The sequence below is a fragment of the Enhydra lutris genome, unplaced genomic scaffold (genome assembly GCF_002288905.1).
Source record: "Enhydra lutris kenyoni isolate GAN:26980312 unplaced genomic scaffold, ASM228890v2 scaffoldscaffold79, whole genome shotgun sequence".
In the NCBI taxonomy this organism is placed as follows: Eukaryota; Metazoa; Chordata; class Mammalia; order Carnivora; family Mustelidae; genus Enhydra; species Enhydra lutris.
The window spans coordinates 5,049,834-5,074,733 of record NW_019154163.1 but is presented as its reverse complement, the minus strand read 5'-3'; the positions used below and the strand labels follow the sequence as shown (position 1 = coordinate 5,074,733).

Genomic DNA, 24,900 nt, shown 5'->3' with positions numbered 1-24,900 from the left:
CAAACTCAACACCCAAAGAACAAATAATCCAATCAAGAAATGGGCAGAGGACATGAACAGACATTTCTGCAAAGAAGACATCCAGATGGCCAACAGACACATGAAAAAGTGCTCCACATCACTCGGCATCAGGGAAATACAAATCAAAACCACAATGAGATATCACCTCACACCAGTCAGAATGGCTAAAATTAGCAAGTCAGGAAATGACAGATGCTGGCGAGGATGTGGAGAAAGGGGAACCCTCCTACACTGTTGGTGGGAATGCAAGCTGGTGCAACCACTCTGGAAAACAGCATGGAGGTTCCTCAAAATGTTGAAAATAGAACTACCCTGTGACCCAGCAATTGCACTACTGGGTATTTACCCTAAAGATACAAATTTAGTGATCCGAAGGGGCACGTGCACCTGAACGTTTATAGCAGCAATGTCTACAATAGCCAAACTATGGAAAGAACCTAGATGTCCATCAACAGATGAATGGATAAAGAAGATGTGGTATATATACACAATGGAATACAATGCAGCCATCCAAAGAAATGAAATCTTGCCTTTTGCGACGATGTGGATGGGACTAGAGGGTATCATGCTTAGCGAAATAAGTCAATCGGAGAAAGACAACTATCATATGATCTCCCTGATATGAGGGAGAGGAGATGCTACATGGGGGGTTAAGGGGGTAGGAGAAGAGTAAATGAAACAAGATGGGATCAGGAGGGAGACAAACCATAAGTGACTCTTAATCTCACAAAACAAACTGAGGGTTGATGGGGGGAGGGGGGTTGGGAGAGTGGGGGTGGGGTTATGGACATTGGGGAGGGTATGTGCTATGGTGAGTGCTGTGAAATGTATAAACCTGGCGATTCACAGACCTGTACCCCTGGGGATAAAAATATAAGTTTAAAAAAATAAAATTAATAAAAAAAAAATCTGCGTTTGTTCCTTCTCCTGTTTCACTTAGCCCTAGGCCCTGCACCTCCACCTGACTTTAGACATGCCTTGCAATGTAAATAGAGTATGTGCTCCTGGCAAGAGACAAAGAGTTAATGATTTCTCTAGAATAGATAACGTCTAAAGACCAGGTGAGAGTGAACAGAAGAAGCTATCATATCCATATTACAGACCACTGGCCCTAGAAATCTTGCTCCCTTGCTCTAAGGAGTAACACCTGGTCTTTGTTCTAACCCGTTCCTGGATGCCTGAGGGGACACATACACCAGGCAGTCACCCTCAATTAAAAACCCCAGGCCCCAAATACAAGACTCGCTTTTTTCCTTTTCAAGACCTCCGGATGCTTCGCCTGTACCTGCTGTCTTTGATAACTCTGCTTTAACTTCCTGCAGCCTCGCGTTTGATGTCTACCCTCAGCACAGCCAAGGACCCTCTTGGTTGGGCGTGAGGGACTCCCTCTGGTTCCTAGGACTGGTCTGTAGGCATGCCTATATCTGGTTTTTCTTTTCCAGGGAACCCCTAACGCTGTTTACAATTCCAGCCAATTCTGCAAACATGTGGGGCATGGAGTCCCCATTTCCTGTCTGTATTACAGTATAATATGTATGGACTCTTCATCTGCCCTGCCTGAGTTTGAATCCACCACTTACAAGGCCTAAATCCCTAAGCAACCCACTAAAGCTCTTTCTGCATCATTTACTTAATCTGCAAAGTGAGAAAGGCAATACTTACCTCCGAGTTTTGTGATCATTATTAGTGCATATGTGAAAAATGCTATCTGCTTGTCATTAGCGTTATGTCAAAACCAGAACAATTACATAACACTTTTTATTATAAGAGATGGGGACCTAGGCCTTTCCCGGATTCTGAGAGGTCTCAGTAATTAGCAGCCTTGCTTAGAATTCCACTTTGGGGAGCCAAGAAACCCAATTAGTTTTCCAGAGGGAAGCGCCTTTTGCATCAATCCTGGCAGGGTTGCCAAGAAATCCCTGGGTTTGAGGAGGGGGGCGATGCTTTTCTTCTGGCCATTGTGTCTGTGCATCGCGCCGCATCGGCTCCGGGCACCGGGGCGGAGGCCCGGGACCTCTCGCGCTCTCCTCGTCCGCCCGGAGGCGCCACCCCGAGCCCTTCCCTGCCCACCCCGCGGCCCCGCCTCCTGCTCCCACCCTCGAGTCACGAAGGTCTGGGGCGGCTCGCTGCGTGCCGGACGTGACAAATGAAAACCGCACGTCCCACCAGTGTTCTCGCAGACAGCGCCTCCGAGGCAATGGCGGAGTGCTGGCGCGTCGCGGCCGCGTCCAATAGCAACGGCCGGGCGCTGCGCGAGGGAGAAGGGGAGGAGCGGTAGGCGGGGCGGTGTGGCCCGGGCAGCTTTCGGCATTCAGCACGCAACTGGAGCGCGAGTCGGCCGCATTCTTCTCCAGTGTCTCGGCTCTCAGCCTCGTGGCCCTTGTATTGCCAGGATGTCGCTTTCTAACAAGCTGACTCTGGACAAGCTGGACGTGAAGGGGAAGCGGGTCGTCATGAGGTAATTCTACACGTCTGCTAGTGCTTCCCTCAAGGGCTTGGCCGCAGTCTCTTCGGCCCGAGCCAACTTGCTTCCGCTCCTGCCCAAAGTTGCTCTTAGTCGTCCGCTCGGCCCCGTGGGTTCTGAGCCTGCAGAGTGAGGCTTTCCACCATTGTGGTCGAGGCTTTGCCCCAATTTCACGGTTTCTGACCGCCTCGTCTTCGCCCGGAAGGGGAGCCGTTTTTGCCCTTTGCTGGTGGATCCGCCGAGGAAGGGCTCAGTTCTGGCTCAAATGACCAGTTTTGCCCTATTTCCTATTCCTGAAATGCAGTTCTGTCGCCTCCAGCTCCTACCAGGCGAGGTGAGGCCTAATGCTTAGCCTTCAAATCCCTAGGCCTCAAAGAAGGGACCTTGAAAGGTCATTTGGTTACTTTCCCTTCCCCCACCGCCCTGGATCATCCTAGAGAGATGAGAAATGGCACAGATTTTGAAGGTCCCTGCATAAAAGGGAGGTTTTCCCCAAAAGATGTTGATTTCGATGTTCAGGAGTAGGACCCCCTAAAACATGGAGGATGGGAGGGTGAGGAGGGGTGGGGCACACTGAAGGATACTCTGCAGAGCTTATGTAACAGGCGGCACCGTTGGACTACAGGGCATGGGGTTTACATCAGAATGGTGACACATACTGGCTAGTGGTAGAGCAGCAGGGCGTGGGTGCTTTACCGTGCTGTTCTTCAACCTCACCTCACAGAAGGCAAGAGAAGCAGGATAGTGGAGGTGAGGATAGGCTACCCATGCACTTGGGGGTCTTTTACTCTGCACGTGTGGATCCTGGTCACTTACCATGGGACTCCCTTACATTCCAAAATTAGCAATGTGGTGTATGGAGCTTTTACATTTATCATTTTGGTAACGTGTGGTACATTTGCAAGCTAGGAGCAAAGTGCAGGACAGTTGGGTATGTAACTGATGGGTCAACTGTTGATAAACCTTGATAGGATCCAAGGGTGGCGTGTTTTCTGGGTGGCAGGGCTTGATTGATAGCCTTGTGCAGCCCTGTCCTTTTTGGGAAGTGGTTGATAGATGGACAGGCATGTGAATGGTGTGATCCAGCCCCTTTGCCAATTGGGCTGGTTCAAGTGAGGGCATCTTTTGGATATTAACAGACACACAAGGTTGTAGGGAATCTCCCTTCACCCTAGGCTTAAACATAGGGCACTCTGAATTTCAGAACTGTGGGCACTGTAAAAGTTAATGCAGTTCTACCCTTTTCTCTGATTTTATCATGGACACTTTTAGTTTTGCATGTCGCTGCCTCTGCCTTGTTGTGGAAATAGAACAACTCAGCAGCTTATGGCCCTGAGAAGCACTTAGTGTCTACATTTTCCCAAATGACCTAGGTATTTGCAATCTGGACGTAGTAGTAATCAAAGCCATCCTAGTACTAGAAAAGGCCCTTTCTACCCCTCAGGTGATCTTAAGAGAGGGGATAGACAGGTCAGGTGGACATTGCCATGTGACTGGATTTTAGGTTTTTAAATTATCTCCTCCCATCTTTACTGGGCTCAATGCTGACCTGTCCAGATACACCTGCTGAAAGAACAGAAGTGGGGCATCACGCTGGTCACCTTCCTGCAATTGCAGTCTTGGGCTTTATCTTCTCAGGGGAACTGGTTTGAGGAATTAACTAGGCTGACTGGGAGTGGGACTTGAGGTGGTGCTTATCTTTTTTCTCCCTCTGTACTTAATATGAAATACCTTGCTGTCCAAGGGCTCAAAGTTTCATTTAACACAGATTAACCTTGAGACTTGACATGATTGGCCAGTCCTCTTTTGCTGTTGGAAAATTACCTGTCCAGGGTCACCAGACTAGCAAATTGGTGGCAGAGCTAGGACTAGAATTTGGGTCTCTTTGACTTCCAGCCAGATCCTCTAATTACTCAACATTGTAAAAAGGGCAGTCTAAAAAAGACTTTTTGTCTGCTGAAGGTTGCAATCAATATTTTTTCCCCTGAAATCTGGATAAATTCTGTTTATTTTGCCTGGGGACAGGGAGTTACTTTTTCCCCTGATAATGTATCTCTTTTGAACAGAGTCACATTTTGTAGGATTTTTTTGGAAGAGCCTAGGCAGCTATACCTTGTCAGCACAAATTTCTTTTTGTTTCAGTGCCTTTATGTGGTGGTTGCTGGCAATGTTTCAGAAATGGGGTCTCCTGAGTAATGGCTACTTCACTTGCTTCCTTTTCATCCTACAAAAGAGAACTCTGAGATCTCTGATGTTGGTGTTAGCCAAGTCTTCAGGATCCTGCTTTGAATTGCCAAGGGAAACAGACTGATTGGTTGAGGGAACTTTAGTCAGAAACCTCTGACTGGGTAATTACCAGGTTCCACCTCCATTTTTTTTTTTTTTTTGGATTCCAGTTGACGTGACCGCCTTTTCAGTATAACTTCCGGCTTATTTTTGCAATGTCATTTCCTTCCTTCCCAGCACGGATTGCCAGTCTTACTCCTTTGGTGACTGGTGAAGCACTTCCCTTTTTGCTTGCTTCCTCCACCAGTCTTCAATTTTAAACCTCACTGCTTTTCTCTAACCTGTTCTAACCTGTTAAGCAGCAGCTCTTGATGCAGTGGAAAAAAAAAATGGAGAGGAAAAACTGAGCAGAGAAGTCCTTAAGACACCCATAATACCCCAATCTTCCAGTTGGGGGCAGTGACCCAAGGGTAAGCATGGTACTTTTGAGAGCTTTTAATGGGATTGGGTCTGGACCCCTGAGATTTCAGGTGACAGAGACTTGATATTCTAACTAAATGAGCGTTTTTAACAATTTGTTTTAAGATAATTACAGATTCACAGGAGGTTGCAAAGTTAGTACAGAGAAGTTTGTTCACCCAGTTTCCCCCAAAGGATACATCTTACAAAATTAAGGAGGTTGCAGAGATATACAGAGAAGTCTTTGTTCCCTCAGTTTCCCCCAGTGGATACATCTTACAAAATTAGAGTACAATATCAGAAGTAGGAAGTTGACATTGGGACAAAGTGTATAGTTCTGTGCTGTTTTATCACATGTATAGATCGGTGTAATTTCTACCACAAGTTACAAAACCTTTCTTTTCGTTTGAGCATCACCAAGACCTTCCTCTTTCTGCCTCTGCAGAGTCATTCCCCTGCCCTCAACTCCCTTCATTCCATCCCCTGGTAACTACTGATCTGTTTCCTGCCCCTAAAGTTTTGTCATTGCAAAAATGTTACATAAGTGGTATCACAGTATATAACCTTTTGGGATTGGCTTTTTTTTCCCCCCACTCAGTTTAATGCCCTCTAGATTTATGCAAGTTGTCGCTTCTCTATATTGCTGAGTAGTACTTCATGGTATGAATGTTGCACAGTTTGTTTAGCCATTCACCCAGTGATGGACATCCAGTTTGTTTCTAGTTTGGGGCTATTAACAAATAAAGCTGTTGTGCACATTGAATATTCATGGACAGGTCTTGATATGGACAAATGCTGTCATTTCTCTTGGATTAACACCTAGGAGTGAAATCACTGGATCATATGCTGAATTCCCAGACTGGTTTCCAAAGCAGGCACACTATTTTACACGAGTGATCAGTTTTTCTGCATCTTTACCAGCATTTGGTGTTGCCATTATTTTTTTATTTCAGCCATTCTGATAACTGTATAGTGAAATCTGAGTTCATGCCTGAAGCTAAGGCTCACCAGTGTTTAAGGGAAGTGGAAAAGGAAGGGGTACAGATTTTATATAGAATATAAGAAGTAGAATGTGTAGGCAAGGGCAGTTTCTGTGGCAGAGTCCTCAGGAAGGAGAAGCTAAAAGCAGAGCTGTTGTTGATAGTCTAGGAGGTGATGAAGGGAGGTAAAGCACAGGCAAAGAGAAGTCCAGTTCTCATCAGTAAGGTATGTTATATCGGCTTGCATAGATGTCACAGATTCTTGACTTTCTCTGCACATAGAATTTCCTCCCTGTAAGGGCTTGGGAGTAGGGAATACTGAAAAGAGTGGCTTGTGCTTAGCCTGTCGCCATTAGCCCTTTTGACCATGGGCCTTTCTGGGAGGCTGCAAGAGGGAAAATGACAACAAGTAATGGGATACTCTGTTTTCTTCAGAATGTACTTGAAGGCTGGCAGGGGCCTTGTTTGGGATATTTAGAGAAGACACTTAGAATCAGAGTGAGGTAGCCTGAAACTGAAGAGTGTATTTCTTCAGAGGCATACTGCTTTTATTTTTGAAGACTTAATTAAAATGTTTGAATATAGACTTATTCCCTCAGCCCGTCTTTAGAAAGGCATCTCTTCAATGAGGTAGGTTGGAGTAGGGATATAGGAAATTGGTGGTCGTCTTTATAGGTCTAAGGATGTTGTAACTGTCTGCTAGGCCTTGAGCATTGGCAGCAGTCTTCTCCACTACGTCATATCTTCCCTTAGTCCCCTTAGCATGTGACTGTGCTAGCTGTTTTTGTAACGGTGGATTGTGTTTTCAAAGGCAGATTGATGCCTTTTAAAACACAAATTACATTTTGGAGAAGCATTAACACATACAACAGCTGCCATTTGTATGGAACTTACTGTGTACCAGGTACTCTTTTAAGCCCTTTACAGATCACGCTAACTCATTTAATTCTCACAGTAACACCGTGAGGTAGATACTATCATCCCCATTCTGCAGATGAGAAAGAAAGAATTTAAACAGGATCTTGGCAGGCAGCTTTTAGCCCTAACAACTAGCTATCACACATTGTTTTCAGTTAGATTGAAATAGGCTGGGCTTCTAAGGAGTTCAGAAGGGGGAAGGAAATTATTGGTTCTTAAAAAATGGTAAAAGTCAGGTGAGAAAGGAGAGACTGCAGTAAATTACTTGCTTGTGCCATCCTGATCACTTCTCTGCTAAGTTGTTTGTCAGGTAGGCAGGATCACATGTTCTACCCTCTCCTCTCAGGTTTTATGAAAGAAGCTATCTTATTTTTATTGCCTGTGTTTTGCTTGAAGAGTACTGTGTGAACTTGGTCTTGGACACTGGTTTTCTTTTTTGGTCATGAGGCCCCAGGCTTTCTTCAGAAAGAATGATAATCTGTTGATATGTTTTATTTTCTAGTCATTTTTTTTCTTTTGAGTAATATTAGTTAGCTTCACTAGGACCCAGAAATAATATCAAAGGAATCACAATCAAGATAATGTTCCGTAATTACCCCTTATGCATTCAGCCTCCATTATTATTAGATACTGTCATACTAGGTCCACATGAAAATCTTTTTAGGTGGAACTGGTTTTCCCAGGTTTTGAGGGCTAGTTCCTGTGAAGTCAGGTTTGTTTTTTATTTTTAAAAATTTTTCTTTCTTTTAAAGTATGAGATACATACCTAAAAGGACACAGATCATAAGCTCAAAGAATTACCACAGAATGAACACATTTGTGTAATCACCCAGGTCAGGAAATACAAGACAACCCCAGAAGCACCTTCTGGTGTCCTCTTCCAGTCCTCTCTCCCTCCTCCCACCGGCCTCCCCATGGCTAACTACTGTGACTTCTAATACCACTGATTATTAAGGTGGTTTTTGAACACCCATCATATTTAACTGGTTCACTAAAAATGCTTCTCCTAATCTTTGAGGGAATCTGAAACTTTGCTTCTTTTTTAGAGTGGACTTCAACGTTCCTATGAAGAACAACCAGATAACAAACAACCAGAGGTAAGGTCTCTGCTAAAACTTGAGTTTGGTTTAAGATGTGTGTGCCTGTGGGTATGTAGGATAAAATGGTTTTCCTTTCTTAGTGTAGAACTGTGTGGTAGCTTAAGCCATATGTAGTCTTGGTCTTCCACAAACCCACTATGTGGTCTGCTTTCTTATGAGAATGTAGAAATTGAAAAAAGTCATTTTAAGTGATTTATTTTCTCTCCCTATTTTTTGAAAATTTGAAGAATTTGGGGTTACGTATTTTTAAAAAATATCAGAGCTGATATTTGCTTCCCTGGCAAAATGAAGAACTGTGCAAGAGGATTTTTTAGTATTAGTAATTTTAAGCTTATATGTATTTTTACAAGCCTTTCCACTTAATATGGCTCAGATAAAATCAGTTTTGGGGAATTTCGATATAAGGGAAAAGATTTCAGAAGTAGTATTTTCAGTCAGTTTAGGCTGTTCTAAATATCTTGACTCCAAAATCAGAAGCAGAAATTTTAAGTGATAGTATACTCTTGCTTTTGACTAGATTGTAAAGAAGGTTTAATTTTAAATTCCAGATGAGGGGTTTGAGCTGGAAAGGTGTGCTTTCCAATGATCTAGAGCAGTGTTGTCTAATAGAAATAGAATATAAGCCACATATAATACAGAATTTTCTAGTTACCACATTAAAAAGGTAAAAAGAAGTGGGTGAACTTAATTTTAAGTAAACATTTTATTTAATTCAGTTAAGTCCAAAATAATCATTCAGTAGTTACTCAGGAAAAAATTAAAGGGACATAAAATTTTTTTGGTATTAAGTCTTTAAGATCCAGCATGTATCTTCACAAAGCACATCGCCATCTGGACTAGTCATTATTCCTAGTATTTAAGAGGCACACATAGCTAATGGCTGCCTTATTGTATGGTGTAGGTCTAGACCCAGAACATTTTCAGATACTGGTCCCAGGGTAGAGAATGGCATTTTACCAAGTACATCCCTGCTGCAGCGTAGTGGAAGGTCTGTGTTTTGTACAAGGCATCTCTTTTTTCATTATTTTCTGCAGCACACAGAAGAAATTGGAAATATGCCTATCAAGGTGTTTTATGAATTAAAAGCAGAGAAGCAGGTCTGAGTACATTTTTTTCATTTTCAGAAATCCATGGAGTTAACAAAAGGAAGCATTAAAAATAATAGAACTTGCTGATAAGGGATATCCCTGAAGAATAATTTCATTTCTTTGGGCAAACTTTGTGCCTAATGAAGGCTTCTTCTTTATTTGGAATTAGTGAGTTTTTATATATGTCAAATAGCATAAGATATTTTAGAAACCTAACTTGGTTTTTTATTGTTCCATTGTCTGCTGAAATGTCACCTAATCAGAGACTTCCCTGGTCACACTATCTAAAATCCCCTTCACTGGGGCGCCTGGGTAGCTCAGTGGGTTAAAGCCTCTGCCTTCGGCTCAGGTCATGATCCCAGGATCCTGGGATCGAGCCCCACGTTGGGCTCTCTGCTCAGCAGGGAGCCTGCTTCTTCCTCACTCTCTGCCTGCTTCTTCCTCACTCTTGACTGCTTCTCTGCCTGCTTGTGATCTCTGTCAAATGGATAAAATCTTTAAAAAAAAAAATAAAATCCCCTTCACCACTGTTCCTCAATCATTCTTGTCTCTCTACCTTTTTTCTGTAGCTCTTACTACCACCTGATGACAGACACACACATACCCATATTTATGTGTATATACACATATATATGTATGTTTTTTATTGTCTCTCTCCATTAGAATTATACTTCATGAGAGCAGAGACTGTTTCATTTACTGTTGTATTCTCGGAATCTGGAAAGGTACCTGGCATAAGAAGCATTCAATAAGTATTTGTGGAATAAATGAATGATTTCTTTATTATCAATTTCAGTTTCTTAAAGACTGGCAAAAATGGGGACGCCTGGGTGGCTCAGTGGGTTAAGCCGCTGCCTTCGGTTCAGGTCGTGATTCCAGGATCCTGGGATCGAGTCCTGCATCGGGCTGAGCAGGGAGCCTGCTTCTCTTTCTGCCTCTGCCTCCCACTCTGCCTGCTTGTGCTCGCTCTCTCTCTCACAAATAAATAAGTAAAATCTTCAAAAAAGAAAAAAAGGGCACCTAGGTGGCTCAGTCGTTTAAATGGCTGCCTCAGCTCCGGTCATGATCCCAGAGTACTGGGATCGAGCCCCACATTGGGCTCCCTGCTCAGTGGAGAGCCTGCTTCTCCCTCTCCCTCTGCCTGCTGCTCTGCCTACTTGTACTTTCCCTCTCTCTGTCAAATAAATAAAATCTTAAAAAAACTTCAAAAAAAAAGACTGGCAAAAATGGAAAGTTAGTATCAAGGTTATAACAAAAGTTTGACATGTTTAAAGGAAGTTTAATAATTTTTTAAACTATAATGTAGATAATATGACATTATTTAAACCATGTTCTATATAATGTATTTTTTCCTACCAGGAAATGTGCCTTAGGATCTGTAATGGGTGCAAAAAAGTTACTACATATTTTTAAGTTTTTCCTGTATTTCCTTTAATGGTGTCAGGATTGGGGAATTTTAGATTTCTTCCTCAGTCACATAAGAGGGATGTTTCAGGGGTCCCCAAGACACCTTCATAACTTAGTCATTCACTAGAAGGACTCATAGGACAGGATGTAGCATAGAGTTCTTACTGCCAAAGTTTATTATTACAGGGTACATGACAAGATCAGCAAGGGGAAAAGACACATAAAATCTGGAGAAACCTATGCATGGGCTTCCAGTGCTCGCCCTTGAGCAGTGGAAACTGCAGAAGTTGCTTGCATTGTTTTTGCCCAGAGAAGCTATTAGAGATTTGGCTTCCAGGATTTTTACTGGGAGCTGGTCAATGGGTACCCTCTGCATTGGAACCAACAAAATTCTAGACTATTAGAAGAAAGCAGGTGTTCAGTGTAAATCACTTTGTACGGTCTTGGAGCAGTGTCCATTAGAACAGCGCATGTCAGATTTGAGGGACGACTTTGGAAGCCGGGTTCTCAGACACTGGCGAAGGGCCAACCTTGCAAGCAAGTCCTTCTAAAGATAGCAGCTTCAGTCCTGCTCTGGTAGATCTTCTCTGCATAAGTGGCAGAACGCGATGAGATTGAATAATCCTTGGTGGAGGGTTGGCATCATAACTGACTTCTTCCTCTGAACCTGAACCTGAGGACCATCACTGAGTTCCCAACAGTAAATCTGAGGGAATTTAGAGAAGAAAAGGGGCTTCATAGTTCATGAGGCCATAAATAAAAAACCATTCCCACTAATTCCTAGGAGTAACCTTGATCCCTGTCCCTTTTTCGTTGCAGAATCAAGGCTGCCATCCCAAGCATCAAATTCTGCTTGGACAATGGAGCTAAGTCAGTTGTTCTTATGAGCCATCTCGGCCGGCCAGATGGTGTCCCCATGCCTGAGAAGTACTCTTTGGAGCCAGTTGCTGTAGAACTTAAATCTCTGCTGGGCAAGTAAGTGCCAGACTCTGGAGCTGGTAGACTCTATGACAGGAGATGGCTGTGAAGCATGTACTGTTTCTTTTAGACTTTTCAGTTGTCTCCATCTCCTGCTCTCCCCAGGGATGTTTTGTTCTTAAAGGACTGTGTGGGCCAAGAAGTGGAGAAAGCTTGTGCTAACCCAGCTGCTGGGTCTGTCATCCTGCTGGAGAACCTTCGCTTTCATGTGGAGGAAGAAGGGAAGGGAAAAGATGCTTCTGGGAATAAGGTACGGCCTGTGACTTCAGACATTATTAGGGGTGAGGGGGACTGAGTCCATGAGAGATTGAAGAATAGAGGTAGTTCATGTTTATTTTTTCCTTAGATACCTTTTTATTGAAGTATAGCATAAATATGTATATATGAGATAAGGTTTATGTTTATTCATATAAAGGTTATTTTATTCATACATACGAATATTCATATATGAATAAATTAAAATACCTTTTATTCATATATTAAAGGTTATTTTAATATATATGAAAATCTTTAATATAAATGAATATGAATATATATGGGTATATATGTATATATATTCAAGCTATACGTTTATATAAATTATATTTATATCTATCTATCTATAGATGCATGACCTGATAAATTATCAGAGTACACACACACCTGCTATGTAACCACCACCTAGGTCAAGGAATAGAATATTGGCTAGTGTCCCAGAAGCCCTTCTCATGCTCAGATGTTTTGTAATACCTTTGAAAAATATGTGAATAACATTTGGGTATAAGAGTATTCAGTGGATGTGCTTTTGTAGTTGTGGGGTGGGTGTCCATGCTATACCAGGGGTTCTTCCCGCAGAGCCAGTTTCAGATTTTTTTTTTCCGTCAAGGCTGAAACAGTTTTTCTAAGCAACAGACCATGGTGTGTTATAGAAGAACAGTAATAATTCTTATTTAAAAGGGGGATTAACTTAATAGTTGAGCTTGGCACTCTTAAAACCATAAATTGAAATTTAGTGTGATAGAATTGGGATTTCCTTACAAAAGAATTAAGTGAGCAGAAAAAGTACTTTGTACTAAGTCAAGTGGAAAGGGACTCTGGGGAAATTGTAGTTGGGCAAATGATGGTCATGATGATATTGCCTTGGATTTGAGACTTTTTTTTTATGAAGTATAAAACATTTTTTTGAATTCCCTTTAAAATAAGGAAGTGCACATGTCATCATTTTATAAAGAAATTTAAGTTTCTGAAAGGCAGTCATTTTACTAAAGTTAGAGGCAGTAGTGGTGTTGCTGGACTTCATATATAGCTCAGTCCATTAGATCAGTAAACTTCTATAAAGGGTGAAACAGTAAAATACTTCAGGCTTTGTAGGCAGTATAGTCACAACTGCATATGGTCTCTGTTGGAACTGCTCAACTATGCTGTTGTCATGCCAAAGTGACCATAGAAAAAACCCACCTAAAACAAAAATTAAAAGAGCAACCATAGATAATCCACAAAGTAGATTACTATGACCTGACAGCCAGAATTCAAATATTAAATGATAAAGCTGGCTCTTTGAGGATGATGTAGGATTTGCCTATGGGTAAAAGAGAAGCTGAAGTCATCCTTTAGAACTTTCTACCCTTAGGTGTTTTGTGTCTTGGGGAATAAGATTCTTTGAAGCTAGTATCTCAGTCTCCTGTTGTGCTTCTGGTGTTTCTTAAGGTCATTGGAGTACCTGCTTACAAGCAGTTTCTTTTCTTAGCGCCTTAGGCCCTGGTCTTGCCTTACCCTGCCTTTGGCATAATCTTGGTATAGTGGTAGGAGTCAGGTGCTGATCTCAAATTTGGTGCCTGTTTAGAGTGAAACTCACTTGCACAGACTCTAGGACTTAGAAATGGTAGCAGATTGAGACAAAACCACCTATTCAGGAAGTGATGAACTAACAGTTCTAGTCTGTGACTTTTTTAGTTAACTTTACATTTAGTGTCTAGTGGCTTTTGATGCTTGGAATTTCTTGAGCCAGTAATAAGTTCAAAATAGATTAAAAAAAAAAAACAAGGACATAAAATACTTCCTTTTTCCAGTGTGCCCACATTGGTCTTTTAGGAATATTTTCTTTCTTCTAGTTATTGGCAGAACAAAACTGAGAAGTGGGTTCTGGTTATTAATTTCTGTAGTGCCTGTTTCGTGAAGAGCTTCAGTTTGCCCCATTTTTCCTTCAACAATTCTTCAAGGGGTTATCATGCCTTTTTAATAGGTGGGAAGATTTCAGGGACAGAGATCTATTTGCCAAAGGTTACACAGTGAATTAGTGTTGGAGTTGGGCCTAGAACCCAGGTGTTCTGCCATTTGGGCAGTATTTTCATAATAACACGGATAATTTTAGTCACCAGTGGCAGATGCTATTCCATTCTGGAAAGATTATGTAGGTTCTACAGTCTTTAGTTTTAGTATTAGTTCCCCTGCATTCTTAAGGTCATTAGAAGAAAATCCCTGTTCTTTGTGGCAACCTCCTTCACCTTGAAATGTAGGAGGATGGGAGTGGGCAGTGACTAAAAGGAACATTAGTTCTGTCCTGTATATTTTTCTGTGATGTGTTCCCCCATGCATCTTTGCTTGGTTTCTTTCTGGAGGTTTTTTGTTTATCCTGCCATCCTGTTTTATGTCCCCTTTTGGGTGGGTGGGGGGGGATGTTGGAGAGTGAGCAGACATTTCAAAGCCATAATGTTTTACTACTACTTTTTGTTTCTCTTTCTTTTTGGAGAAGTGTATTTCTTGTTTTCTTAGATGCCTAACTTTTAGGGAATGTTACATAGAATATATACAATAACTTCTTTATATATATATATTTTATATATCTTATATAAAATATATATATATATATAAAATTTTCTGAGGTCCTTTTCTGTTGCCATGTTTCCACTTGCCCTCTCTATTCCAGCCTCATGAAGAACGTGTGTGAGGGCCACTTTCCCTTTGGAAAAAGGCCTTGGTAGCTAGAAGCTTGAGTCAAGTATAATCCTAACTTTTGCAAGGAGAGTATGTTGAAATGAGGCTATGAGGCAAGTTAAGGAAAGGAAAAGATAATCTTAGGACTTGGGGAGAGGTTAGTGGGTTGTGATTAGCTTTGTGTGATTAGAGGTTAAGCCATGGTTAGGAATCTTCTTCGCAATTTGAGGCAGGATGAAGGAGAGCAGAACGTAGAAGGGACCAAAAGACCTAGACTATTTGGAAGAAGAAATAGATACTGTTGCTAGTTGTAAAAATTGCTGTCCCATTGACTCTGGGTCTTTAGAGATACTCAGGAGGACTCTTGGTATGAATTGCCTTTACAGTTGTATTCCTTGAAGCCATCAACATTTTCTGTGTTGGTTTTCTTCCTTTTTTTTTTCCTGCAGGTTAAAGCTGAGCCAGCCAAAGTAGAAGCCTTCCGAGCTTCCCTTTCCAAACTAGGAGATGTCTATGTCAATGATGCTTTTGGCACTGCTCACCGAGCTCACAGGTACTAAGAGTCTTTTTTGACGTTGAGCTAAGAGTATTCCTCTGTTTACTCAAGCAGCCCAAGCTCTCAGAACATCATACTTTGAGCTTCTATCTCTAATTGGAGCTGCCAGTTAAGACTGCGGTTCCTGTTGAATATTCTTGGTCCTTATTGAGGAAATAAAAGGGAAAAATGTGGAGAATTGTGGAGCTTTTTGTTGAGCTTCAGGAAGAGGTTGCTCTTAGGAAATTTCAGGTAGAGCCCTCCCTTTGTTAATGAACAATGTAGGATCGGAATCTTATGCTGTCTCTAGGAAGCAAAGTGAGGAGTCTTCTTTGGCCATTAGCTAACTGGCTGATTGTTTATTATGGTTAAACCCTTGACTTGAAGACTCAGTTGGGTTTCTCCAATCCTACTCAGGTTTGTTGCTTTTTACTTGTTCCTCTAGGCCCTGCCCTGTTAGTCAAAAACCTTGTTTTGTACCTCCATATTTTTGTTGGAATTTAGGGATGAATACCTCCATATTTTTGTTGGAATTTAGGGATGAAAACCGTGGTCTCCTGGAATCTCAGAAGTGAAAGTATTTCAGTGATAAAGGAGATGGACTCTAGAATTGGGAGAATTGTTAAGGATTGACCAAAATTTCAGTGTCTCTGGTCTTTTCTAGCTCCATGGTGGGAGTCAGTCTGCCACAGAAGGCTGGAGGTTTCTTAATGAAGAAGGAGCTGAACTACTTTGCCAAGGCCTTGGAATGCCCAGAGCGACCCTTCCTGGCCATCCTGGGCGGGTATGAAGAACTCTTCAAGATCATGCTTTAAATAGCATGTTTGCCTGGTAGTAGGCCATGACTTGCATGGCTTATTATGGTCAGAAAGCATAATTGGATGGGGTAAATAAGGAGAGTTTAATAAAGAGACTATGTGCAAATGTGTGGGTAGGGTTCAGGGACATCCAGAAAGTACAGCTTAGTAGTCTGGGGCTAGCAACAGCTATCACCTTCCCTAGGCCTGAAGGGACAAAAGGAAGGAATGGTTACCAGAATCCAGGGCCCTCTGAGAGAAACTATAGCCTTGTTCAGGGAACATAGGGATAGGCAGGGAGGCATCTGGCAAGGAGGGAGCCAGGGAAAGAAATACTCTGATCTCCCTTCAGTCTTCTATTGATGTTCCCCCTCCCTCGCCCCCTCCCAGTTGCCTGCAACCCAACTGGAAGCCCAAGGGCAAGTGATGTGCTTTTATGCAGGTCAGCCTCCTGGGATAAAGCAGGGCCAAGAAGGATAGCAAGTGGTTTTGGAGGGAAGAATGGGAAAGATTCACCATAGGTGCTCATCTTACAATTTCTGAAGCACTTGAGCCTTTCATGTACATACAGTCTGGCAAGAATATGAACATCTCTTCATATGTATGTATTTAATTTATCATTTAGAACTCATTTCTCCAGATTATATACCTTTTTACAGTTTTTCCTTTGGGGAAAGGTACCATGTGGATAATGATATTCCAGTGGCTTAGTTAGAATAGAAATTTCAGAATTGCAGGTTAAGAGTCTAGGAAGAGAAATTTTAGAGTGGGGACGGGGACCTAGTGCTGCTTGAATAAGAGGACTTGCTATCACTTGGCATGGATATCTAGGTAGCACCCTCTTGATGGCTGAATGCTACTGGACCTTCTTATAAACATGTTTGTTTTCCCCCATGGGATTGAACACAGTCGGCATTTTCCTGTGAAAGCTTACTCTGGAGTTGGATGTCAATTTCAGGTAGCATAGTTCTTCAAGATTCATGAGCCCAGTATCAGGGTCCTAAAAATAATTCAGGTGGGTATAGGTTGTTTTCTGCATTCTAGAAGCATTGCCCCTCTTGTGCACTGTGTTACAAAGATCAGACTCTCATCCTCATCTCTGGAGATAAGGATTCGAGCTGCTTTTGCTTTCCATCCTTCTGTAGATCTGGAATATGTGAGTACCACCTAGTGGTTACCATCAGATTTAAGGCTTAGCTGGAAATAACTGTTCGTGGGAAGTTGATGTGGAGGGTTTTTTTTTGGTGTGGTGTTCTTGTTTTTGCCAGCTTTCTTCCAGTGTAGTCTCAGACCAGTAACAGTTTTGGGGCAAATTTTACATTTTATTAAAGAAAACATTATTGTGGAAACACTGAAGCATATACAGAAGTTGAGAGAACAGTATAATAAGCCCCCAGACACCTAGTACACTGCTTCACAATCACATTTTTTATCGGGAGTGCTTTTAAGCAAGTCTTAGACATAATCACACTTAGTAGTACTGTATATATCTCATAATTGATAAAGAGATTTCTTTTTAAATAACCACCACGTTATACCTAACACATTTTAACAGCTTTGTTCGTCATCTAATATCTAGTCTGTATTCAGAAATTCTTTGTCATCTCAGAAATGTCATTTTATAATTGGCTTCATGGAATAAGGATCCATATGAAGTTCATGTGTTGTATTTGGTTGTTAGGCATTTTCTGTTCTGTAATAGTCCCTTTTTCTTACTATTTTCTTTCCATTGATTTGTTGAAGAAGCAGGGCATGTGAGGTGTAGAGTATCCATCCCACATTTTTTAAATTTTTTAAAGATTTTATTTATTTGACAGAGAGAGAGAGATCACAAGTAGGCAGAGATGCAGGCAGAGAGAGGGGGAAGCAGGCTCCCCACTGAGCAGAGAGCCCGATGTGGGACTCGATCCCAGGACTCTGGGATCATGACCCGAGCCGAAAGCAGAGGCTTTAACACACTGAGCCACCTGGGCGCCCCATCCCACATTTTTTTAAGACTGATTTATTTTAGAGCATGCGAGTGCATGCACAAGAAGGAGGGGCAGAGGGAGAGAGAATTTGAAGCAGACTCTGTGCTGAGCACAGAGCCTGACACTAGCCTGACACTGGGCTCGATCTCATGACCCTGAGATCATGACTGGAGCTGAAACCAAATGTCGGATACTTAACTTACTATGCCACCCAAGTGCCCTGGCCTGGGACAGTTTTGAGTGGGTTCAGGGATCCCATAATTAACGGTCTTGCTCAGGTATAACTAGCTGTCTTGACTCTGGTTTTTGTGGGGAGAAGGGGTAAAGTAGAGATGTATTTGGGTCTCATGGTTTCTATAGACAGTAGTAGGTATTCTCAGTTCTTTTTGTTCTAGAACCATACCATTAAGGGGTTTTCTTAGAAACAGATTGGACTTTTGGGTTGAAGAAACATAGGGCAACGTTAGCCAGTACTTTTTTTGTTCCTTCCAAGTATTTATTTAAAATCCAGTTAGTTAACATACAGTGTAATACTGGTTTTAGGTGTAGGATTTAGTGATTCATCACTTACGTGCACAGCCAGTTCTCATGATAACAAGTGCCCCCCTCCTTACCCATTATCCATTTAACCCATCCCCATACCCACCAACCCTCAGTTTGAGTCTGTTTTATGGTTTGCCTCTTTTTTTACCCCTTGTGTTCATCTGTTTTGTTTTTTAAATTCCACATACAAGTGAAATCATATGGTATTTGTCTTTCTCTGACTGACTTGACTTCACTTAGCATAATAACATTCTGGCTCCATCCATATTGTTGAGCAGTGGCAAGGTTTCTTTTTATGGCTGAGTAATAGTCTGCTGTGTGTGTGTGTACACCACAGGTTCTTTATCCATTCATCAGTCGATAGACATTTGGGCCTTTTCATAACTTGGTTATTGTTGACAGTGCTGATAAACATTGGGGCATGTGTATCCCTTTGAATCAGTATTTTTGTGTATTTTGGGTAAATACTTAGTAGTACAATTGCTGGATCATAGAGTAGTTATATTTTTAACTTCTATAGGAGCTTCCATACTGTTTTCCAGAGTAGTTAGCCAGTACTTTTGTCACTTGGACATTTCTCTGTGCCTTGATGTAAAAACTCAGACACTATGTAATATCACTTCCTTAGTCCACCATTTATTCTTTCGGTGATGATTCTTGCTTTCTCTTCTAGAGCTAAAGTTGCAGACAAGATCCAGCTCATCAGTAATATGCTGGACAAAGTCAATGAGATGATTATTGGTGGTGGAATGGCTTTTACCTTCCTAAAGGTGCTCAACAACATGGAGGTAGGATACCAGTGCCAAGTAGACATGAAGTGGTTCTCCATCAGAAGTAGCACGTTACATAAATTTAAAAAGAAAACCAGCTTCTGACATGAGCCCTCGAAACTCCCATTTTTTTTTTTTTTGGAAAGTTGCCTTTTGTCTTGGAATTGCTCTTCACACTGCATTGTTAACTCCTGTCTGCTTTGTGAGGTAATCGTGTTCTTAGTATAGAGGCTGATCTTTATTTTGGCTCCTGTGTATAGATTGGCACTTCTCTGTTTGATGAAGAGGGAGCCAAGATAGTCAAAGACCTGATGTCCAAAGCTGAGAAGAATGGTGTAAAAATTACCTTGCCTGTTGACTTTGTCACTGCTGAAAAGTTTGATGAGAATGCCAAGACTGGCCAAGCCACTGTGGCCTCTGGCATACCTGCTGGCTGGATGGTGAGTCAATTGGGTGGGTGGTGGTAGGAGTGAACAAAAGCATTTTAATTTCTTTCTTTCATTCTTTCCTCCTTCCTTCTTTCCTTCCTTCCATTCATTCATTCATTCAACCAGCCAGCATTTTAAAAGAATCTCTACAGGAGATTCCTGTCAGAAAGGGCTCCAAATGCAGCAGCGAGGCCCTCCTCAGGAGAGAATCCCTGGGGGGAAAAGCATGATTGCTGCTGTCTTCATCGGTAATAAGGGGGCAAAACTATGTTTTGTTTCTTCATTTATTTAATATTTGTTGTTAAGACTTAACTATGTGCTGGGGTTGGTGCTAAATACTTTTATGATTTGGGCTGTTCTGGATTATGTTGTTACCTAAAAACCTGTATAAGAACTCTTATATAAAAACATTAAGGGTAGCAGAAGTGTACTGATAATAAACAGGAAAAAATGTATGTGTATATTAAAGACTAAATATTTCATTTTAGTGTTCGCCACTTATTGTAATAGCTGTATAAAGCTGTATCATGTTGATATACTAGTTTGCTTACTTATTTTCCTCTGTTAAGCATGTGGGTATTATTCAGTGTTTCTCAGAGTGTGGTTCTAAGAACAATAGCATCAGAAGATGGAAGTTTCTGGGCCCTATCCCAGACTTAATGTATCAGAAACTCTGGGGGTTGGGCCCAGGAATTTTTTTGCTAGAACAAGCCCTCTTGGCGATTCCAGTGCATGCCAAAGTTTGAGAACCACTGAATCTAGATCATTGTCTCAACCTTGGCATTGTTGGCATCTCAGGTGGTTTTGCTGGGGGGTGTTGTCTTGCACATCACAGGGTGTTGAGCGGCATCCCTGACTTCCACCTCCTAGATGTCAGTAGATATCCCCCTCCCAAGTTGGGACAACCAAAATATCCCCAGATACTGCTACAGGACCCCTGGGGAGGGATAGAAATGACCCCTGTTGAAAACTACTGATTCAGTTCTTCACAGTCATAGTGTGGTTAAGAATGTTTTTATCAAATAACCTGGTTTTCCCTTCCATTTGATCTTCCATAAGGGACATGAGCAGGTTTATGCTTCTTAAGACTGAAGGGTGTCTTTTGGTTCTACAAGAAGCTGGTGTTCAGCCTTGAGTTCAGCTCTTGGTGAAGGTGGTGTGTGTTACTTTCAGAGCAACTTTCTTGGTAGGTCATCATCTTTTTTAACTCTGCCCCTTAGGGCTTGGACTGTGGTCCTGAGAGCAGCAAGAGGTACGCTGAGGCAGTTGCTCGGGCTAAGCAGATCGTGTGGAATGGACCTCTGGGCGTATTTGAATGGGATGCTTTTGCCCAAGGAACTAAAGCTCTCATGGATGAGGTGGTGAAAGCCACTGCCAGGGGCTGCATCACCATCATAGGTAAAGGGTCCTTTAAAAAGTTAATGCCAGGGTAGTCTGGTAGAATTCTGATCAGAGGAAAGTTGAAGGGAAATGATGAACTTTTTTACTAGGTTTCTTGGTGCTGGTTGAGTCTTGAGAGCTGAACCAGTGTACAGTTCATGGAGGACCCTCTTAATGAGAGGGAATTGGGGGTTCATCATCTACCTTTTGGGCTTAAGAGCATATCGCCTTACAGTTTGGTGCCAGTCCTTTTTATTTCTTTTCTCTCTTTTTAACTTGGCTTTCATTCAACAGGTGGTGGAGACACTGCTACTTGCTGTGCCAAATGGAATACAGAGGATAAAGTCAGCCATGTGAGCACTGGGGGTGGTGCCAGTTTAGAGCTCCTGGAAGGTGAGATTCTTCCCTATTTGACTTGCTGGGGGGAAGGCTGGGGGTTATGCAGTGACAGGTGGGTAGAGTAGAGTGGAGATAGTATGTGGTATTGTCATTGGTGTTCATTATTACCTGGGCAGTACAAATGGAGGAACTTCAAATAACACTCCTGGCATCCATTTTGGGTGGGGAGGGGCAGAGAGGAAGACTTACTCCAGAGGGGTGACACTCTAGTAGACCTGGGACCCAGAATGTGAAAGTTAACCCAACTCTTGGTCATGTGTTCTAAGGAAGAGCAGACATGTTATTGGGATATGTTACTGGGAAGATAGGTGTATCTGGCTTAGTGGGTCTTGTAGTAATGCTGTCTGTGTATGTGTGCTTTCTCAAAAACAGGTAAAGTCCTTCCTGGGGTGGATGCTCTCAGCAGTGTTTAGTACTTTCCTGCCTTTTGGTTCCTGTGCCCAGCCCCTAAGTCAACTTAGCCCTTGCCGTATCTCTACTTGGCATTAGCTAAAATCTTCCCCCATGTCAAGATTCAGCTAGTGGCCAAGAGATGCAGCACCAGGAACCCTTAAGCAGTTGCACAGCATCTCAGCTCCTCTTTACTGCACCCTGGATTTGCCTACATTCTTCAAGATCCCCTTTGAATTTCCTAGCAACTAAACCATTATGCATTCTAGAGTGCATATATTTATATTTTGCCTGTTAAAAGAAAATGAGCTGTGTTAGCTTCTCTTTTTGAAGTAGCTTATTCTGACTAGCTTTGTCATTGTTTCGCTTCTCAGCATGGAAATAAGATGAAATTCCAATTATAGGTAGGTAGGGAGGCAAAGTTGGTGAACTATGAAATAAATAAAAGTATCCATTGAAACTGGGATTTTATTTTCCTGTCATACTGGTTAGGGTGAGGACAGACTCTATGGAAGGGATCGAATCAGCTACATTCTGAATGCAAGAAATGGGGCAGCATTGGTAGGGGAGGTAGGGGAGATTAGATAAATGTCTACTCTTTTATTGAGGGCATACTTTATGACAGATAATGTGACAGGTGCTTTAAGTTTCATTTTTATCTGTTAAAAACACATGACCACAGTTGAAAATAAAACAGTTAAGGCTTACAACAACAAAATAGAGGCTTCAGCCTCTTCCTCACATTTTCCCATTCCCCAGAGATTTTTACCTCTTAGGTTTTTTTTGGGCATTTACCCTCCATGTTTCTAAGTCACATACTTACACTTTCAATTTCTTGATTTTTATAAAAAGCTATATATCAGTTTCCTACATGGAAAGATTGAGCTCTCTTCTGGCCTCTGTTCCACATTTACTTTCCTTCTTCATTTTTCCCAGTATAGTTCTGTTAAAGATTAGGTGAGTAGTCTGTATTGTGATTATGAATACTATTCACAGCTGAGCTATGTTGTATGCTATGATTCCATTATGTACCTTTTTAAGTTTTCTTTGGAGTTAGTTTTGAAAGGTTTTTTTTTTTTTTCCTATGTACTTACACCAATTTGTTCCCAGTGTGTTCAAACTTCTGAGATAAATCTGTTCATCTTTATTAGAGATAATCCCCTCCTGGAGTCCTCATGCTTCACTCCAGTTTTCCCTGACTGCCTTCCAGGTTTGCTGTAGAGCTATTCTGGGATTTCCTCTTTCGGAAGAAACTGCTTTGGGATAACCCTGTAGGGGATTCCTTTTACCTCCTGTGAAGTGATTCTGATGTCCTTCTGATTGATTTATTATTGTCCTTGTAACTTTCCCTTCTTTTCTCTTCCCTGCCATTTTAATGGAGTTTTGGGAGTGAGCAAAGGTAAACATGGGATTTCAAAAGGCCACGTTTAATCAGAATTTCTCTGCTGGACATTTTACATACTAGATGTTATTTCACCTTTTTGAAGAGAAATAACTTCTTGGAGGATCACAGAGCTACAAAGGCCACAGCAGGGATTCAAGTAGTCCAAGTGTGTCTGATTCCAGGCTGCTTTTTCATTGTGCCTGCCTCCCACAAAATTGATCCTTCTAGCCTAGGATTATTTGATTAACTCCAGAAAGAAGAGCAGAAGAAATTTCTGGTGGTTGCTTTAAACAAAACCATTCTGAAGGCTTGAATTTTTTAAAAAAATTCATTTGGATTTTAATTAATACTATACCCATAATTATAGATAATTTTAAAACGTACCATGTTTCTGCATACCCCTAATGGTACACTGTACCCTGGTATGAGAAGCAGAAATTCTAGTCTGTTCTTTTCAGAGGAGGCCCAGAGGTGCTACCCATAGATCCGGCAAATTAATGTCGCAGCCTGGCTAGAACTCTAGCATACTAATGATCAACTTTCTTCCCCTACTGATCAGCTTTCCCCCAATATTTTATTATTTCATGTGTACAGAGGGATTAAAAGAATTGTATAAATACCATAAACCTGCCAAGTCATCCATCCATCTCTGATTGTACCTTTTAAGTACTTTCTCCTAGACCCTGCTTCTAGGATCATTCCCCATTTATTTGGGTTATTAATTGAGAAAATAAATGGGGAAGCACAACATTTGAATACCTGTGATATGCTTAGGACATAATGGGGGAAATCTAAGAAAGCATTTATGTCCTGAAGGAATTTACAACCTTTACAACCTAGTTGACAAAGATAACCTATAACAACTTGTGAGTACATGAACTAGAATAGTACAAGGATGTGCTTCCTGATTTAATACAGAATTAAGAATTATTGATAAAAGACTGCAGAGACTTAGGCAGGTACAAGTGTAGCAAATTCAGTTTTAACCTCCAGATAATAGATGTGTATGACTGTACAGAGAAATTACAGTCTTTCTGTCATGACTAATTCAGTCTGTTAAGCTCAGTGTTCCCTGTTTCCCTTGTTTTCCTTTTTACGTCCAAAACTTCCCTCTAGCACATGATACAAATGTCAGAAAGGGGTATAAAATGAGAAGACACCTTTCTCCTACCTCAGTCCTCTAGCTACCAGTTTCCCTCTTTAGAAACCGCCACTGTAAGACTGGTTTCCGTCAGTCTAGGGCTCCATAATGCATATAAAAACATTTCCATGTATGTATATACATATGAATTAAAATATATATGGCAGTATATTATACACTGCTTTGTACCTGCTGTTCTGATTAGTGTTGTCTTTCCTAACTCTTGAGTACTCCCTTTACTCTGGACTCCTTAGGATCAGTGTCCATTATGTTTTCTCTTTTCCCAACATACTGGCTGTATTCCTATATTCATAATCAGGTAAAACACTTGTTTCCTACTTGTAAAAGTAAGAACTTGGGACCACAATGTTCTTCCCACATTTACCATCAGGACCTCTTTAAAAAAATTCCACCTGGAAGCTGGAGGACAAGAATGGCCTTGAGTCATTCTAGAAGCTATTTTAGGTAGACATAACTAGGGAAGGGAGTTCTGCAAGATAAAGCAGTCTTCGTTTGAAAACTGGCTGACCTAGCAAGTGCCTCAGTTACATGTACAGGTTCTTAGCAAAGACAGCATGTAATGTTTTTCACAGACTTAACCCATACTCC

The 24,900-nt window shown here is 41.6% G+C and overlaps 1 protein-coding gene across 1 annotated transcript; it reads left to right on the top strand.

Annotated features, from left to right (window-relative positions):
• The first annotated feature begins 2,292 nt into the window (after positions 1–2,292).
• LOC111160895 (phosphoglycerate kinase 1) lies at positions 2,293–22,232 on the top strand. Its single transcript, XM_022524290.1, has 11 exons — positions 2,293–2,479; positions 8,115–8,165; positions 11,483–11,638; positions 11,747–11,891; positions 15,004–15,107; positions 15,754–15,873; positions 19,073–19,187; positions 19,430–19,609; positions 20,818–20,995; positions 21,272–21,370; positions 21,749–22,232. Exons 1-11 carry the CDS (start codon positions 2,415–2,417, stop codon positions 21,787–21,789), a joined length of 1,254 nt encoding a protein of 417 aa, XP_022379998.1. The 5' UTR covers positions 2,293–2,414; the 3' UTR covers positions 21,790–22,232.
• Positions 22,233–24,900: the final 2,668 nt, after the last annotated feature.

Coding starts and splice junctions, on each gene's coding strand:
- LOC111160895 (XM_022524290.1), top strand. CDS start 2,415: ATGTCGCTTTCTAACAAGCTGACTCTGGACAAGCTGGACGTGAAGGGG. Junction 15,874..19,072: donor TTCCTGGCCATCCTGGGCGG/GTATGAAGAACT, acceptor TTTCTCTTCTAG/AGCTAAAGTTGCAGACAAGA. Junction 21,371..21,748: donor CAGTTTAGAGCTCCTGGAAG/GTGAGATTCTTC, acceptor TCTCAAAAACAG/GTAAAGTCCTTCCTGGGGTG.